The sequence below is a fragment of the Ornithodoros turicata genome, unplaced genomic scaffold (genome assembly GCF_037126465.1).
Source record: "Ornithodoros turicata isolate Travis unplaced genomic scaffold, ASM3712646v1 ctg00001139.1, whole genome shotgun sequence".
Taxonomy (NCBI): domain Eukaryota; kingdom Metazoa; phylum Arthropoda; class Arachnida; order Ixodida; family Argasidae; genus Ornithodoros; species Ornithodoros turicata.
Genome location: NW_026999476.1, coordinates 113,581 through 129,531, shown reverse-complemented (window position 1 = coordinate 129,531; position 15,951 = coordinate 113,581). Strand labels below are relative to the sequence as shown.

The 15,951-nt window shown below is 52.8% G+C and overlaps 1 protein-coding gene across 1 annotated transcript in view; it reads left to right on the top strand.

Annotated features, from left to right (window-relative positions):
* The first annotated feature begins 511 nt into the window (after positions 1 to 511).
* Positions 512 to 15,951, top strand: part of LOC135376508 (actin nucleation-promoting factor WASL-like) — an 85,807-nt gene continuing 70,367 nt past the window's right edge. The window contains exon 1 of the mRNA XM_064609016.1: positions 512 to 704. Within this exon, the coding sequence (XP_064465086.1) occupies positions 573 to 704 (132 nt within the window). The 5' untranslated portion in view covers positions 512 to 572. The remainder of the gene's footprint in view (positions 705 to 15,951) is intronic.

The window sequence follows — 15,951 nt, the reverse complement described above, 5'->3', positions numbered from 1 at the left end:
GAATGTGAAGTGGCTTTGAGAAGGTTGTAAGGGGGGGGGGGGGTTCGAATCGTACGTATAATGCACTGTCCTTTGGTTGTTTGGGAATATATGCACACGAATGACGCTAGCACGTGATGATACGAACTAATAGTCCTCCATTGTGTGGAATTAGCTGCGTGACCCGGCCGAGCCAGACTCTCGGAAACATGTTTGTCGACCCGGCCGGGCCCGCGGTGCTGGAGTATTTTGTCGGCTCGGGGTCGCCCCGGCCCGGAGCACAAAGCCGATAACAAACCGTGCCCGACACGCGGGCGGGCTCTGGCCGGGCCCGTGCAGGGCTCTAGTGCCTATAGCGTCGTCTGCTAGCATTCTTTCTCCCCCGTACTAGCAGACGACGCCCATATCACAGATGATCTCTCCCGGTTGGTGGCGTTGTGTGAAACACGGCCTCAATACTAGTATTCAGGCAACGTACACGGCCTTCCCTCGGAGGTGATAATGGTACGGATCCTTCGCGCGCGGCATCGCCGATAGGGGATAGGTGGGTCACGAGCTGGAGTGCTGAAGACTCCAGACAAGGATGTCGCAAGATGTACCTTATAACAGGAGACATGTCTCGGCCGCGCTCGTACCGCGTTTTACCGCAAGCGAAAACTTCAAAGTTCTTGACAGGGGATGAGAACGAAACACTGGCAAGTGCATGTACAGACAGGGAATGGCAGGTGAGTAAACTTTCTGCCACAGTGTTTCGTGTAATTCAAGTTGGGAAAGACTGATCGTCACTTTTCATGTATATTTTAATAGTTATTTTTTTAAAGATGCATCTTGATCTGATAACACGACGTGCGTGATGGCGCTCAATGATCTATCTATTCTTCAATGATATGAACTTTTATGACATGAACATTCAATTCCGGCACTCCTGACCGTCCGTCCGTGCTGAGGATAGCTCGTCATGTTTGGCATTGTGTTTGCACATAAACACGCGGAACATATTTGAACAGGAGTAGAAAACGAATGTCGCGTACATTAAAGGAACAATAAAGTGAAGTATAGCCATAATTTTTCAAGGTGCCATCATGTACAACTTGGCTTTGTGATCACACACACGTACAAGTCATAACCTCTCAGCTCTGCACACCTTTCGCACTAATTAATTTTGAACACTTTTAGCAACTGAAAGGTGGCTACCCTCAATGTTCGCAAAGAACAAAGTTGGAACCAGCCCCGAATTGGCGGACAGGCATCACGTGATGTTGAAGTACACCGTAACATATTTAAGACAGGTTACTAATCACCATTAGAATTTTGATGAACAACAGCAACTCTTGGGAAGTTCGGTTTGAACGGTTGTAACGTGTGAATTCCGTGCCATGAGGCGATCTGCGCCATCTGTTGGCCTTTCTCTCTCTCCTCGTCTCTGTGTTCCTTTCCTGTTCCCACAGGACAGTCGCACTAGCGCTAGTTTTCTGAAGTTGATGCTATTGAAAGTGTGATGGTCCTATGAAAGTGTGATGGTGTGATGAAAGTGTGAAGAAATTATGATATATCCAAATTGCCACAACAAGGCGTACGCCCCCTCGCTCACCGAATCAGAAGCGATAACCCTATCGTTCGTGGCAATGGTTGGCGGACACGTGCTATGCGGTGAAGTTCTGTTTTGAGAGTGAGGCAGCAGGTAAAACTTTGCAACCTTTTAGGCACAACATATGCGACAACTCTTACCTCCTAAAAGGTGTAACTGCTCCAATTTTTTTCTAAGAGTGTGGCTGGCCCTTCTGCGGCTTCCGTTCTGTTTACTGGATCTAAAAGACCTAATTGCTTTTCGAAAACACGATGACATATTATATCTTCACATAACTCTCCGCTGTGCGTGGGAGAGTACACTGAGCGTTCATTCTTCTAAGCACGTGATTCACACTTCGTTGTACGTTCGCACAAAGTTGTCTTTTCCACCAAGACAATGAAAGAGGTTGTCTTCGTCTCTTTTTGCTTTCGCATAGTGGGTTAAAGCGGCCCCGATCTTCAACTCTCACATAGCAAATTCAAACTGGGAATAGGTTTACACGTAAGGTAAGTCAGCCTATTACTTTCACATAGCGATTGTTATCGTCATATTAAATGAGTTAAGGCGGAGATTTGGGCAAGTTGGTACATAACTACGTAGAAAACAGCAGTGCACAACAGTGCACACACAGAGCGCTGTGTGTGCCCTTGTTTCTTCTTCTCGTGTCCCGTCTCTGCGCTGTTTTCTACGTAGTCATATTAAAAGTCCACGCCCTCCAAAGCCCCTTTGATAGGCTCGCACGAGAGCTCGTGGCGCATCACGCAACAAGTTGAAGATCAGGCTCCATGGAGAACAGGAGAGAGAACAGGAACAGGGAAACAGGCTGAGAACAGGACAGAGTATCGTCGAGTATCCGCAGTACTACGTCGCTGTGCAAATACACTTCGTCGCGCGCAGTGGGCATCATTTTGCGCGTCGCTAAACGAACACACACCGCCCAGGAAGATATGGAGCGTTGCAAACGCAGTGATGGAGTGCACCAGTAAACAAACCCCGTTCGCTTCCTTGGCCATGCCCAGGAACTCTTCAGTAGAGGCGCTCGCTGAAGCATTCGCAAACAATTTCGCCGAAGGAAGGGACATCCGTGCCTCCAGCTTCATTCCACAGGTTCTTCCTAACTTCCTGTGTCGCTAAGCTCACTGAACGCATGCTACACAGAAGGCTTGTCTTTTTCCTTGATATGAAAGGCATTTTTTTCAGAGAAAATGACCCGATTCAGTGCCCACCTAAGTGCAACTGATACTTTACTCGACTTTATCTCTGATGTGGATCAGGCTACTAAGTCCAAGACCGGTGCAGTATTCTTTGACATTGAAGGGGCCTTTGAGCTGTATCTTCTAACACCGTGATGCTGGCTCTCAAGGCAGCTCCGATTGGAAGGAGACCTGCCACTTTCATTCATGGTTTTCTAAGTGAGCGTACTTTTAGGGTGCGCCTGGGGACGACACTCAGCCTACCCAGACGCCAGAATCTCGGTTTGCCGCAGGGCTATGTCCTCAGCCCTCTTCTTTTCAATCTGGTTCTCTCTAGCCTACCCAGGTCATTACCGAAATCTATTCTGCAACTACACTGCTCCATTTATGCCGATGACATCTGCGTATGGGTTTCAAGCGGGAACCCGGACAGCTCAGCCAAGCCATTCAAGATGGCATTACTGCGGTGGATCACTACGTCACTGCACACGAGCTAAAGCTTTCTCCGGTCAAAACGGCTATACGCTCCTAGGGTGTGGAAAAAGGTGGCCCCCACTACCTCCACCTTTGCACGGTACATCCTTACCAAGAGTTAGCACCCACCAGTTCCTTGGCATTGTGATCGACAGCCGCTTATCGTGGAGGCCTTTCACAAAATTAATGAAATCTAGATGTCCGTCGACTCAGAACCTCGTCCGACGACTTGGATGCCCTCAGCGCACAGTGGTGGCCATCCATAAGGCTACGACCGTTGCCAAGATCTTATATGGCCACCCGTTCGCTCGCCCAAGTCCATCTGCACTTCAGAGCCTGGAGCAGATTCATAGGAAATGCCTACGAAACGCTCTGAGCCTTCCTGGTTTTGCGCATAACGAGGCCGTGTATGCGGAGGCACCAGCGCTACCTCTTCTTCTGCTCGTCACACAGCAACTCCTCCAACAACTTACGCATTTAAACAGAGTCACCGCTGGCAAGGCCCTCATCGGGAGACTGAAAAACCGCACAAAATCTCGCTTCGCAGCCACCATCCGCACTTTCACTGAGGAGTGCCCGCGCCACCTGCAATGCCCCGTAAGAAGCCGCCTTGGACAATTTCCGAAATGCACAGCGAGCTATACTTAGCTGAACTTCGGAAGAAAAATGAGCTACCTTGCCGCCGAGTGTATTCACGACGTCTACGGCGCTGCCACCCACATTTATACTGACGCCAGCGTCGACAACAGAATGGGCAAATGTGGCCAAGCGTACTGCATACCATCATTGAAGCTAGAGTGGGCAGGAAGCTTGGAAGGAGAGCATAACACAGAACTGATGGCAATAACTGAAACGCTTAGTGCTGCAGAGACCGCGAAGTTGCCAAACATCGTCGTAATCACGGATTCACGAGGCGCTATCTCACGCATCGATCGCCACTCTGAGACATGATATTTCGCAGGAGAGGCACCGGCACCAGCTGACAAGACTTACACCCCGCGGTACTGCGGTATCGCTGCAGTGGATGCCCTCTCATAAGGGAATTTCAGGGAATGACCGAGCTGATGAGCTGGCCAAAGCAGCTACAAAGATCGAACCGAAAGGCCAGGCCCATTCAAGTAGTTTTTGCCTGCTCCAGAGCTATCAAAAGACATGTATGGAGGCTACATCCCGATACGCGAACGGGAGACGGGTCTCCACCCCCACCCTGTGCAGCAAGTGGTATCTCCAAGGCTGAGTTTTCTCTCCTGCTTCGCATCCGATCTCGTAGTCCCTACACGTGCGCCCACAATTTCAAACTCGGCCGCACTTCTAGTCCAAATTGTCGCCAGTGCGGTGAGCCAGAAACGGAGGAACACATTATAATGGTATGTCCGGCTACATCCGACGCCAGACGGGAACTCCAAAAAGCAGTGCAGCACTGTGAAACATCAGAGCTACAGATTGAGGAGATAGTCCATCCGCGCGGCAACCTCCAGCGCCGCAAATCTGTACAGAAAGCCCCGTTGAACTTTCTGAAGGCAGTAGACACTCACGGTCGGTTGTAGTGCAGGGAACTGTAGAACCAGTGTGAGCCTTCCTCTTCGCCTACCCCCTTCCCCCACCCCTTTCCTCATTTCCCCGAGCAACGTGCCGCCAATCTAGGCAGGCAGACCGCTCGAAGTCCCCACGTCACCCCCCCATGAAGGCTAAGTTCGTTCAGTGTAGAGATAGCTTGATGCGTCGAGAAAAATAGTCGGAACGCGTCTATTGGTGGTGGGGGGGAAAGGGCTCACCGTTGTCGGCCTCACAGAGGTGGCAAAGTCTCGACTAACACCCTGGGGGAATGGGCGTCCTGTGCCGACTTCTAACGGAACTGTGCCGACATATGTCTAAAAGCGTCTGAGGAAAACCCAGGGGGGGGGGGGGTATATGTTTATTCACACAGAGGAGATGTCAGCCAGGCAAGTGCCGGCTTGCTACTCCTTAAAAAAAAGGAAAGAGAAAGAGGAAAAAAACAGGTGCGGGAGAAGCCGCGATGGGAACGATGTGCTGCGGGCGGTGAGGCTTGCCGCCTGTGCTTCAGAGGGCGGTCATCATTTCTGTGGCCTTGAGGTACTCGAAGAGTGCCTTGGTAACATCCCGTTGCCCAGGGCGCGGGACAGGCCCGAGGAGTGTAGCGAGCGAGAGGGGGTGGTGGCCCAAGGCTTGCAGGCGTCGGGCGAGGGCGGCACGGGGCGCCGAGAACGTCGGGCACGTTAGCAGGAGGTGGGCTACGTCAGCGATGGCGCCGCAGGCATCGCAGTTTGCGTTGCCGCGTCTGCCCATCTTGTGCAGGAGTGACGGAGTGTAGGCGACGTTAAGGCGGAGGCGATGAAGGAGGGTTTCCTCGGCCCTGGTAAGGTGTTGGGAGGGGTAAAGTTGCATCGCGGGGTCGATGGCTCGGAGAAATGTGTTGCATCGAATAGCGTCTGCAATGAAGTGGCGGGTTTCAGAGGCAGACCATCGACGGATTTTAAGGTGACAAGCTGATGCCGTGAGCGGTAGGTTTGCGATGGGGCTGTCACAGCTATGTGCGCGCCTTGCAGCAGCGTCGGCACGGGTATTCCCAGGGAGGCCTATGTGGCTGGGAACCCACTGGAGCCAGACGGTATGACCGGAGGCGAGAACGGAGTTGTATGACGAGATAGTCATTGCGTGGAGGTCGTTGATCGTCTGGGATCCGTGTGAGCTGATGACCTCCAACGCTGCCTTACTATCTGTAAAGATGGACCAGTTTCCCTGTGGCGAGATGGAAATGTGCTCAAGCGCCGCGTACACGGCAAAGAGTTCAGCCTCCGTGGATGACGTCTCGTTTGCAAGTTTAAAGGTGCGCTCGATGTCCTCGTGGGGCACATAAAATGCTGCGCTCGCTCTGTCAGGTACGACCGACCCGTCGGTGTAAACTGCTAGCCGCTGGTCATGTAGCGTGGAGAGGTGCTCCAGGGCAAGCTGACGTGCGACAACGGAAGGAGTGTCATTCTTTCGCCCAAGGCCGGGGATAGTGGAGCACACGAAGGGCCGGTCGAGGGCCCACAGAGGAGGGGCAAAGGACACGGTAGAAGAGGGCTGGGGTACAACCACCCGCAGGCGGTCGACAGCGCCACCAAAGGCAGAGTCGGGGCAGTCACTTCCTATGAGTCGGAGATAGTGGAAGGGGTGCTGCGTTAGGATCCGCGTGTAGACTCGAAGGGTCTCCCTGTCACGCAGGATGTTTGCAGGTGGTTCACGTGCCTCCCATACGTGCCCATACTATTGAACAGCGGGCAGCACCGTGCGGAGCACTGTCCAATGGGCGCGTTCCGATCACTTATCTTCACGCATCGAGTTACCTTTACGCTAAACGAACTTTGCCTCCCAAACTCTTAAAAATGACGGGAGGGGGGGTCGAAGTAGCTTGCCGTTGTTGGCCGCACTCAAGTGGGCATCGTCACAACTATAGCAAAAAAAAAAAAAAGAAAGAAAGAAAAGAAAATGAAATGAAATGAACTTCACCACATAGCACGCTCCTAGCCAACTATTAGCCCGAGTGGCATCGTTCTCTCCCCTGATTTGTTGAGAGAGAGAAACACATGATGACGATGATATGGGGATGACTGACTGACTGACTGATTTGTTGAAAACGGAAGGCGTACGCCTTTTTTGTGACACTTATACACAAATGTTAATTGCCACAAAAAGGCGTACGCCCCGCTCTCTCCACAAATCAAGAGTGATAGACCTATCACTCCGTACAATGGTTGGCCTTCAGCGTGCAATGTGGTGAAGCTTTGTTCTAAGAGTGCAGGTCAGATTTTCTCTTCAAGAGGCAAGGAAGAATTGATTGGCTCCGAAATAGGAGAGAATGATCAGTGACGAAACCAAAATAAGAAAATGCGCGCACTATCTCGGCCCACCATAGATGCGCTTGTCATAGTATTTTCATGTATTGCGGAATGATAGAGCAGATTCCTTCCGGAAAGATAAACCATGTGCCAGCCACGTGCTTTCCAGATGTCGCGACTCGCGACCTTCATTGGCACAAGGAAGCCACGTGTGTTGGCAGTCGCCGATCATATGCATTGTTTCCGGTGACGGATGCCATTGCGCGAAGCAGATACGAAGGAAAACTTCCTGTGCGAGGCAGCTGATAACGTGACCTCATCTCACGAAACACGAAAATCACGAAGCACGACGGCAGCACCAACGTGCGCTTGTTTTGCAAACGGTCCACTCATTTCCAATCGCATGATATCTTGATGTGACGTGCTGCGGCTGATGGTCTATTCTGAAAGGTTCCTTCTCCAGCCCACACTCTCAGAACTGAACTTCACCGCATAGCACGTTGTCCGCCAACCATTGCCGCGAATGATAGGGTTACTGCTTCTGATTCGAAGAGCTAAGGGGTCGGGGGAGCTGAGAGCTAAGACGTACGCCACTCTCTCTCTCTCTCTTCAAATCAGGAGCGATAACCCTATCATTCGTGGCAGTGGTTGGTGCACAACGTGCTATGCGGTGAAGTTCTGTTCTGAGTGGGAAGCCGAAGCGGACACATGGGGCTCGGACCATTTTCCTATTCTCCTTTCCCCACCATATTGGAGTAGCGGAGCCAGGAGAACGAAAATTGTCACAAACTGGGCAAAATTTAGGCAGGGACTGACTGCAGCCACCACAGATAACTTGCTTGATGGTATTCAGAACTCCCTGGCGAACAGCTCAAAAGCAATTTCGTACCCGGTCCGTAGACCTCCACCTGATCTTCATTATCTCAGTATCCGCGCGGCACGTAGACGGGCACAGAGGAGGGCTCTGAGGACAGGTCTGCAAGCCGACTGGATCTCTTATAAGCGTGTCTCGGCCGCCCACAGACGATATAGCCTGAAGTTACGGCGGACTCAGTGGCGACATTCAGCGAGTCCCTCAACGCCCATACGCCGACCACTAGAGTCTGGAGCACCTTGAAAGCTATTGAAGGCCTTCCCGAACCCATAAACCCGCTCGTCACGCTATCGGTCGCGTCTCAACGTGACCCCAAGGTCATAGTGAAGACTTTGCAAGGGAATTAGCGCAGCTCGCCAGTTCCAGTGACTGCCGCCCCACACTTCGCCAGTCTGTCGCCGATTATTCTCCCCGATTATCCCCATGTCGGAACTGAAATACGCCATTCGTAGCCTCAAACGACGGAGCGCGGCTGGCCCAGATGGAATCCCCAATCAGGCACTGAAGAATCTGGGTGAAGAGCAGCTGGAGGCTCTCCTTCATCTCTACAATTCTGTCTGGGCCTCTGGGGCCATACCGCCTGACTGGAAGCATGCTAGGGTTATACCAGTCCTCAAGAAGGGTAGACCCCCCTCGCAGTTGTCCTCCTACCGTCCTATTGTTATAACCTCATGTGTCGACAAGCTATTGGAACGGATAATTCACAAGAGGCTGTGTTGGGTCCTGGGGCGCGACAATCACTTCCCCGAACACATTACAGCTTTTCGAAAGGGTTTGTCTGCTTCTGACGCCATTGCAGAAGTGACTACATCGCTCAAAGAGGCGAGGGAGTCAAATGCATTTGCCCTCGCATTGTTCCTTGATGTAAAGCAGGCCTATGACTCTGTAACTCACGCGGCATGTTTGGCTGCGATACAAGGCGCTTGTATCGAGGGCCGCCTGCTGAGATACCTCTGGGACTTTCTCTCTGCCCGTACGTTTGATGTGTATATCAATTGGCGCATGAGCTCCAAGAAAAAGTTCGAACGTGGGGTCCCACAGGGTAGTGTTCTTTCGCCCACTCTATTCAACCTGATCATGGCCGGAGTCCACCGCAGGATTCGCCCATCTCCGTATACCCTTCAGCTTACCATCTACGCGGACGATATCTGCCTCCGCGTTGTGGGAGACAACAGGAGAAGCTTCGTGACACCGCCGAAATTGCACTGAACGGCCTCAGTGCGGCACTTCTTGAAAGGGGGCCTTCCCTCCGCGAACAGTTGCACACGGCTGGGGATCCGCCGTCTCAAGCAAGTCGCACCGTATCGCTGCCGAAGCTGCAGATTCCGAAATTCGGAGGAAAACTGCAAGATTGGCAAAGATTTTGGGAACACTACGACGCTACGATTCATGGAAATGCTTCCCTGGCCCCAGTAGAGAAGTTTAAATATCTACTATCTTTTCTTACGGACGACGCCAAACGAGCAATTGACGGCATCGGTCTCAGCGGGGACAATTACGCTACCGCAATACTGACTCTCAAACAACGATTCGGGCGCTCAGATCTACTCTCAGCAGAACATCTAGACAAGCTACTGGCCCTCCATTCGGTGAACAGCTGCAGTGACGTAGCGCAGCTGCGTCATCTGTACGACGAGGCGTCACGGCATACAAAGGCTTTGGAACCGCTTGGCCTACCCCGATCAAGTTACGATGTCGTTCTATACAGGGTGCTTACGCGCCGCATGCCTACCGACCTCTTCGTTCAGTTTCAGCACAGCAGGAGAGCGGACGCTGCACCTGGCGGGAACAGTGGCGGCGGGGCTGCCGCCACTGACGGCTCAAGGACTTTCTCGACAGCGGAACAGGTGACCGCTCTTCTTACCTTTCTGCGAGTGCAAGTCGAAAGTAGGGAAGAAGCGGCCTTTCACCGTCCCCGGCACGTTCAGAAGGACAATACGGAAGGCACCCTGCAAGCACGCTTACCGTCCGCGGCAGCCCTCCCTGCTGCTGTCAACGTCCAGGGGCTCCAGTTTCCCAGAGGAAGTGCGCGTTTTGTCGTGCAAGCGACCACTTAACCGAAGATTGTCCCATTCCCGTAACACCAGAAGAGAAAAAACGGCTGCTGTGCTCCACGCGACGCTGTTATCGATGTGCAAAACGCTACCATCATGCACGCCAGTGTCGAACCTCAGCCAGTTTAGTTTGCAGGAAGTGCAGCGGTCACCATCTGACAATACTCTGCGATATCCAGCCCGTGGCAGCGTCTCTAGCCGCTGAACCCCATCCGGCAACGGCAGCAGCGCCGTCCCCAGTGCAAGCAACACCAGCTTCTATGGACAGTACCGTCATACTGCTTCAAAGTGCTGCGGTGGATGCCTCTGGCCCCGGAGGCAAAGCAAGAGTCCAGATCCTGCTTGATAACGGAAGCCAACGGACCTTTATCAGAGAGGACCTTGCTATGGGCCTACAATGTGCGACAATCGATGTTGAGGACTTAGCCATCTACGCGTTTGGATCAATGCAATCTGCCCGCCGCAGATGCAGCAAGGTCACTGTAAACATTACAGGCCGTGACGCCACCTTCGAGTTAAAAGCTCTCACGATTCCCGAGATATGCAAGTCCCTGAGCCCTTCGCTGGATCCGCATTTAACACGCATGTTACTTGAGCGTGACTTGCAACCTGCGTCAACGTCATGCGTTTCCCGAAGTGTTGACATTCTGGTCGGAGCGGACAACTACTGGCGTCTTGTAACGGGACGAATTCTGAGGATGACGGAGGATCTCACTGCCGCTGAAACAGTGTTTGGTTGGGTTATACAGGGCTCAACGACCGTGCATACCCGGCTCCCCCAATCGACATGTGCCTACTTCTCACTTGCGGAGACCCAGAGTCTGAGTGTAATGCCGAAGACTTGTGGAAACTTGACACGCTCGGAATCACAAGTCCCGAATGCACAACCAGCCACGTGTGCAGCACGGACCTCCAGATCTTCGAGGCGGGCATAGCAAAGTCGAAAGAGCGGTATGAGGTTCCCTTGATGATTAAGGAGCCTCGGCTTCCACCGGATGCCAACAACAAAGCCACGGCAGTGCACAGGCTCCGAGCCCAACTCAGACGATTTAGCAGCGCACCAGAGGTTCTGCGGCAATACGACAAAACAATAAGAGAATATTTCGTAGAAGGCCATGCTGAACAAGTTACCGGCCCTGATCCCGACCGTAATCTCTACTATCTGCCTCACCATGCCGTGGTACGCAGCGAGGCCGCCACAACCAAGATCCGAATTGTTTTTGAAGCGTCATCCCACATCTCTGGCCAACCGTCGTTGAACAACGTGTTGTCGAAGGGGCCGAACATGAACAGTGACCTCTTGCATCTCCTACTCAGCTTTCGGTACCACCCGGTGGCCCTCACTGCCGATATCCGGAAGGCATATCCCCAAATATTAATTCGGCCGGAAGATCGTGACGTCCTTCGTTTCGTCTGGGTTTCCGACCTTCCATCTGCCTCCAACCCGTACCCGCCACTGCAGGAGTGGAGAATGACACGCGTGCCCTTTGGGGCTGCCTCCAGCCCGTTCCTCCTCGCGGCCACCTTGCAGCACCATTTCAGATCTCTCAGCCATCGTTACCCAGCCACTGCTGCACGACTTTCCACCAGCCTTTACGTGGATGACTTGGTAGTCGGGTGCAGGGATGTCGCAGAAGCCCAGACTTTCTACAAGGAGACCAGAGCCATCTTGCAAGAGGCAGGGATGGACAGTCGGAAATGGGCGTCAAACTCCCCAGTCCTTCAAGAGAAATATCTAAATGATGGAATCGCATACGTGGTGTTCATTGCAGCCAAAACAGACACACACTCAGACAGAGAACACACAACACAAACTGCACGTTCCTGCCTGTTCTCTGTCTGAGTGTGTGTCTGTTTTGGCTGCAATGAACACCACGTTGAACTTGAACCAACTACCCCAGCTTGCCACCCTTGTGGAATCGCATACGACAACGTCTCTGAACTGGGGTCTGTTCTTCGGGTACTCGGTGTGCCGTGGGACAGACAATTCCACGAGATCTGGGTCCCCGCGCGGTCCGTCCAGGCCTTCGCTAAAGACGCCCCTTCCACGAAACGGGAGATACTGCAGGTTTTCTCCCGACTATATGATCCTTGGGGTTTCCTCTTTCCGTTCGCCATTACAGCGCGCCTACTGTTCCAGACTTTATAGAAGGAAAATTGGCCTTGGGACTCTCCTCTAGAGCCACCACTGCTGGACGCATGGCACGCATGGGTGAACGATCTGGCAACTCTCTCGGAGGTACGGCAGTCAAGATGGGTACTCGGATCCCAGCACAGCTTGCTTGATCTTCAAGTATTTGCAGACGCAAGCCCACGGGCGTACGGTGTCGTAGTGTACGTTCGCAGTCGAACAAGCGACGGCCGCATCAAGGTTTCCTTGCTCATCGCCAAGGGCCGCGTTGCTCCACTGAAGCCTCTAACATTACCCCGACTAGAGCTTCTCGGGTGCCTACTCGCTGCGCGCATTTTCTGTCGCATCATCAGTTCCCTGCCCATCGCAGCACTCCAGGCCACCTTCTGGACGGACTCTACAATAGCCTTGCACTGGGTCAAGAATGACACTGACAAGTGGCCGCCGTTCGTCGCAGCCCGCACAACCGAGATACGACGGCTGACAAACCCGCAACAATGGTTTCATTGCGAAGGCAAACACAATCCCGCGGATCTGCTAACCAGAGGCGTATCTGCGAAGACTCTGCTCGACAGCCAGCTGTGGTGGTCAGGTCCGCAGTGGCTGTCGCAGATCTCCAGCAGGGCCGGTGCTAGGGGTGTGCGGGGCCTGAGGCAAGGGCACATCGCGGGGCCTGTTTCACACGATTAAGTGCATACTTGATATTTTTAAAAAAGTAATCCCTGGTTGAGCCCTTCGTGTTCGGGGCCTATGCAAGCGCGGGGCCTAAGGCGGTCGCCCTACTCGCCCCCCCCCCCTATCGCCGGCCCTGATCTCCAGAAAAGTCTCAATGCTTGGTTTGCATTCCCCGCCGAAAGTGCTGGTCTAGGCTAGTGACCCAAACGGTCTGTAAAGGCAAGAAGACTCTTAATTTACTCCGAAGGATCAGTGGCAAGTCATGGGGCTGCAGTTCAAGTTCGCTGCTCACGCTACACAAAGCCCTCGTTCTCTCGCGTATCCTGTACGTGTCACCGTACGTAGATCTGGGACCTTCACAATGGCAGGCTCTTGAGCGGCTCCATCGGGCAGGAATAAGAACGGCGCTTGGAATACCCAGCTTCTCTGGAATTACCCAGACTTACCTGGAAGCCAAGGAAAATCCCGTTAGTATTCATTCCGAGCTTAGGGGGCTCCGCTACTTAGACAACTTGGCCACGTCCGGAAGCAAGCACTCAATTTTTTCTGCCCTCGTAAAAAGGTCAAACACGTCCCTCGGCCGCTTGGCCAGCGAATACGCTACTAGCGCCTTGGCCCACAGTGAGCGATCGCCTCAACGTCCTGCTGGGTTACCTTCGGTGCCATGGCAGGAGTTTGTACCGGGTGTAACGCTCTACGTTCCGGGCATTCATGAAAAGGGGGAATGTGGCCCCCTGGTCGCTAGAACGGAGGCTAAGAACCTTATAACTGACGTCTACCACTCACGTCCTCTAGTATTCACTGATAGCTCTATTGACGACCGTACCAAATGTGCTACTTGTGCCTTCCACATCCCATCAGTGAACGTGGCCTGGCAAGGGAGATCATCGCGTTACGGGATATCATCCACGACTGCTGGACGCCTGGCTCTCCTTCATGCAGCTGCTGCGGTCCAGGTGCGAGGGTTCGCCAGGGCAGTCCTACTCACAGACTCGAGAAGCGTCTATGGGCCGTGATGAACCCCATGTGTGACAACATCTTAGCGCGAAGCATCAGAAGATCGTACGCTCAGCATAAACAAACCGGAGGCGATATCGTCTTCCAATGGATCCCGTCCCACGTCGGTGTCGGCGGCAACGAAAGGGCGGACCAGCTGGCGTCCTCGGCACACCTGGGCTGCAGCAATATTTTGCAAACTCCGGACGACACCGACAGGCAGATGGCCGTTCAGCAGCTTGTTGAACTGCGCCATCCTGGGATACGGGACATCATGCACCATCATCGCCCCCTTCTTCCCATGAAAAACCTTCCTCGAAGCATACAGACCATGCTCCATAGGGAGGGGTGAACGCACTGGGTGTGCGTTCACCAACTCTCAGCTATTCAAGATCGGCGCTAGGGGTGACGCCTGCTGTGGCCACTGTCAACAACCCGAAACAATCGAACACATCCTGCGAGACTGCCGAGCATACCATTCTGCGCGCGAGGCCCATCTCCCTCGCTCCACCTCGGGCACGCTAGCGGACATCCTCTACCCCGCTGGTTCTTCTGCCGAACCTTCCGCCAAAGCAAGAAACCTCATTCTCTTTCTGCAGAAGGCAGGCCTTGCTCAACGACCCATCTAATACTTTGCTCTCCCCGACGAACTCGTGCACCCTCACCGCATCCCCATCCTTCATCCTCCTCTATCCTCCATCCGTCCGTCCTTTCTTTGTGTTTTGTGTTCTTTTTTTTTTGCTATAGTCGTGACGACGCCCACATCTGTGTGGCCAACAACGGCGAGCCTATCCTGCCATTACCCCCCCCCCCCCCCTCTGTTCTGAGAATGCCTGTGTCCAATGACAGATGTTTTCTATCGTTATTTCGTATGAGACTTGTTGTATTGGTCGTACCGGGACCGACGGGAAGTGGAACATGCTTGAGTGGGAAACAGCGACACTGGATAAGAGACTTGAGAAAGTAATAAATGCTTTCATAAGGTGACCACTGGGTTCATTTGCAGCCCTTGAGCATTCCCCCTGGTGGCTATAACCCCAATAGGTATTTCCTATGAATTTCTGTTAGCTCAGAATTCGGACCAAGTATGAGAAGTCGGGGACCAGTAATATATCCACACCCCCTATGCGTCGTTCGCGAATGAACAGTTCAGAATGAACGAATCACGGGCACAAACTGAATGAACTCCTTCACTATCGTCGATCGTACTCGTTCACCAGTTCACTTAGACGTGCCCGTTTTGAGGTTTCGCTGCGTTCGTTTCACCATTTCTCCACTCTCCTCCAGTCGACGGTGTCGCGTGTCGCCATCTATGTTCGCCGATGTAAAGAAGTGTTGAACGCATGCGCAGGACTCAGCCAGGCCAAGGCGAAGCTCAGCGCGCAGTGGCGAAGCCCGAATATGTGATGTGTTCGTTCATATCAGTTAGCACTATGGGCTCGTTCGAAAGATTCGTTCATGAATCATTGACGCACTGGGTCATGTGACCCTGATCATTACCCGTATCGCTAGTATTGTATGGGGAGCCTCTACCGTAACCATTGAGGAGGCATATTCGGAGTAGGCAGGCACCGGGGGCTGGGTTTAAGTTTTCTCACTACTGATCATTACTAAATACTTGGGATGAATGTCCGCCATCCCACATACTAGCCAAAAAAGGCTCTTTTAGGTATACCTGACAGTGACACACAACTTGTAATTATCGAGTGCAGATCCCCACCAGCGATAGGGAGAGCGAGCCGAATATAAACAAAAAATCAGGAAACACATTTCTGATTCTGAACACTTCCACCCATACCACGTCAACCACATAGCTCAAATATCGACGCGCCATAGCGAACCAACGCTAAGATTCCAAAAGAGACTAGCAAGAACAACGCGATTCTACGCTGGGAGTCGCTGAGAACCGAAGAAGCACTGAACCAGCGCGCCGTTTGAGAGCAAACGATTCTGCTGCTCTTCGATTCAGCCCGCGAGTGAACGCTTTTCCTATACTCTTAAAAATGAACTTCACCGCATAGCACGCGTGCAGTGGTGCAATTTCATTGCTGTTCTTCGCAGCGCTAGTTTCTTTGAGCTGTTTCCAGTTTGCCCCTTTTCTGACGCGCCACGTGGACTAGACGCAAGCGCATTCTAAAATACCTCTTAAAGGGACGGTCTCGT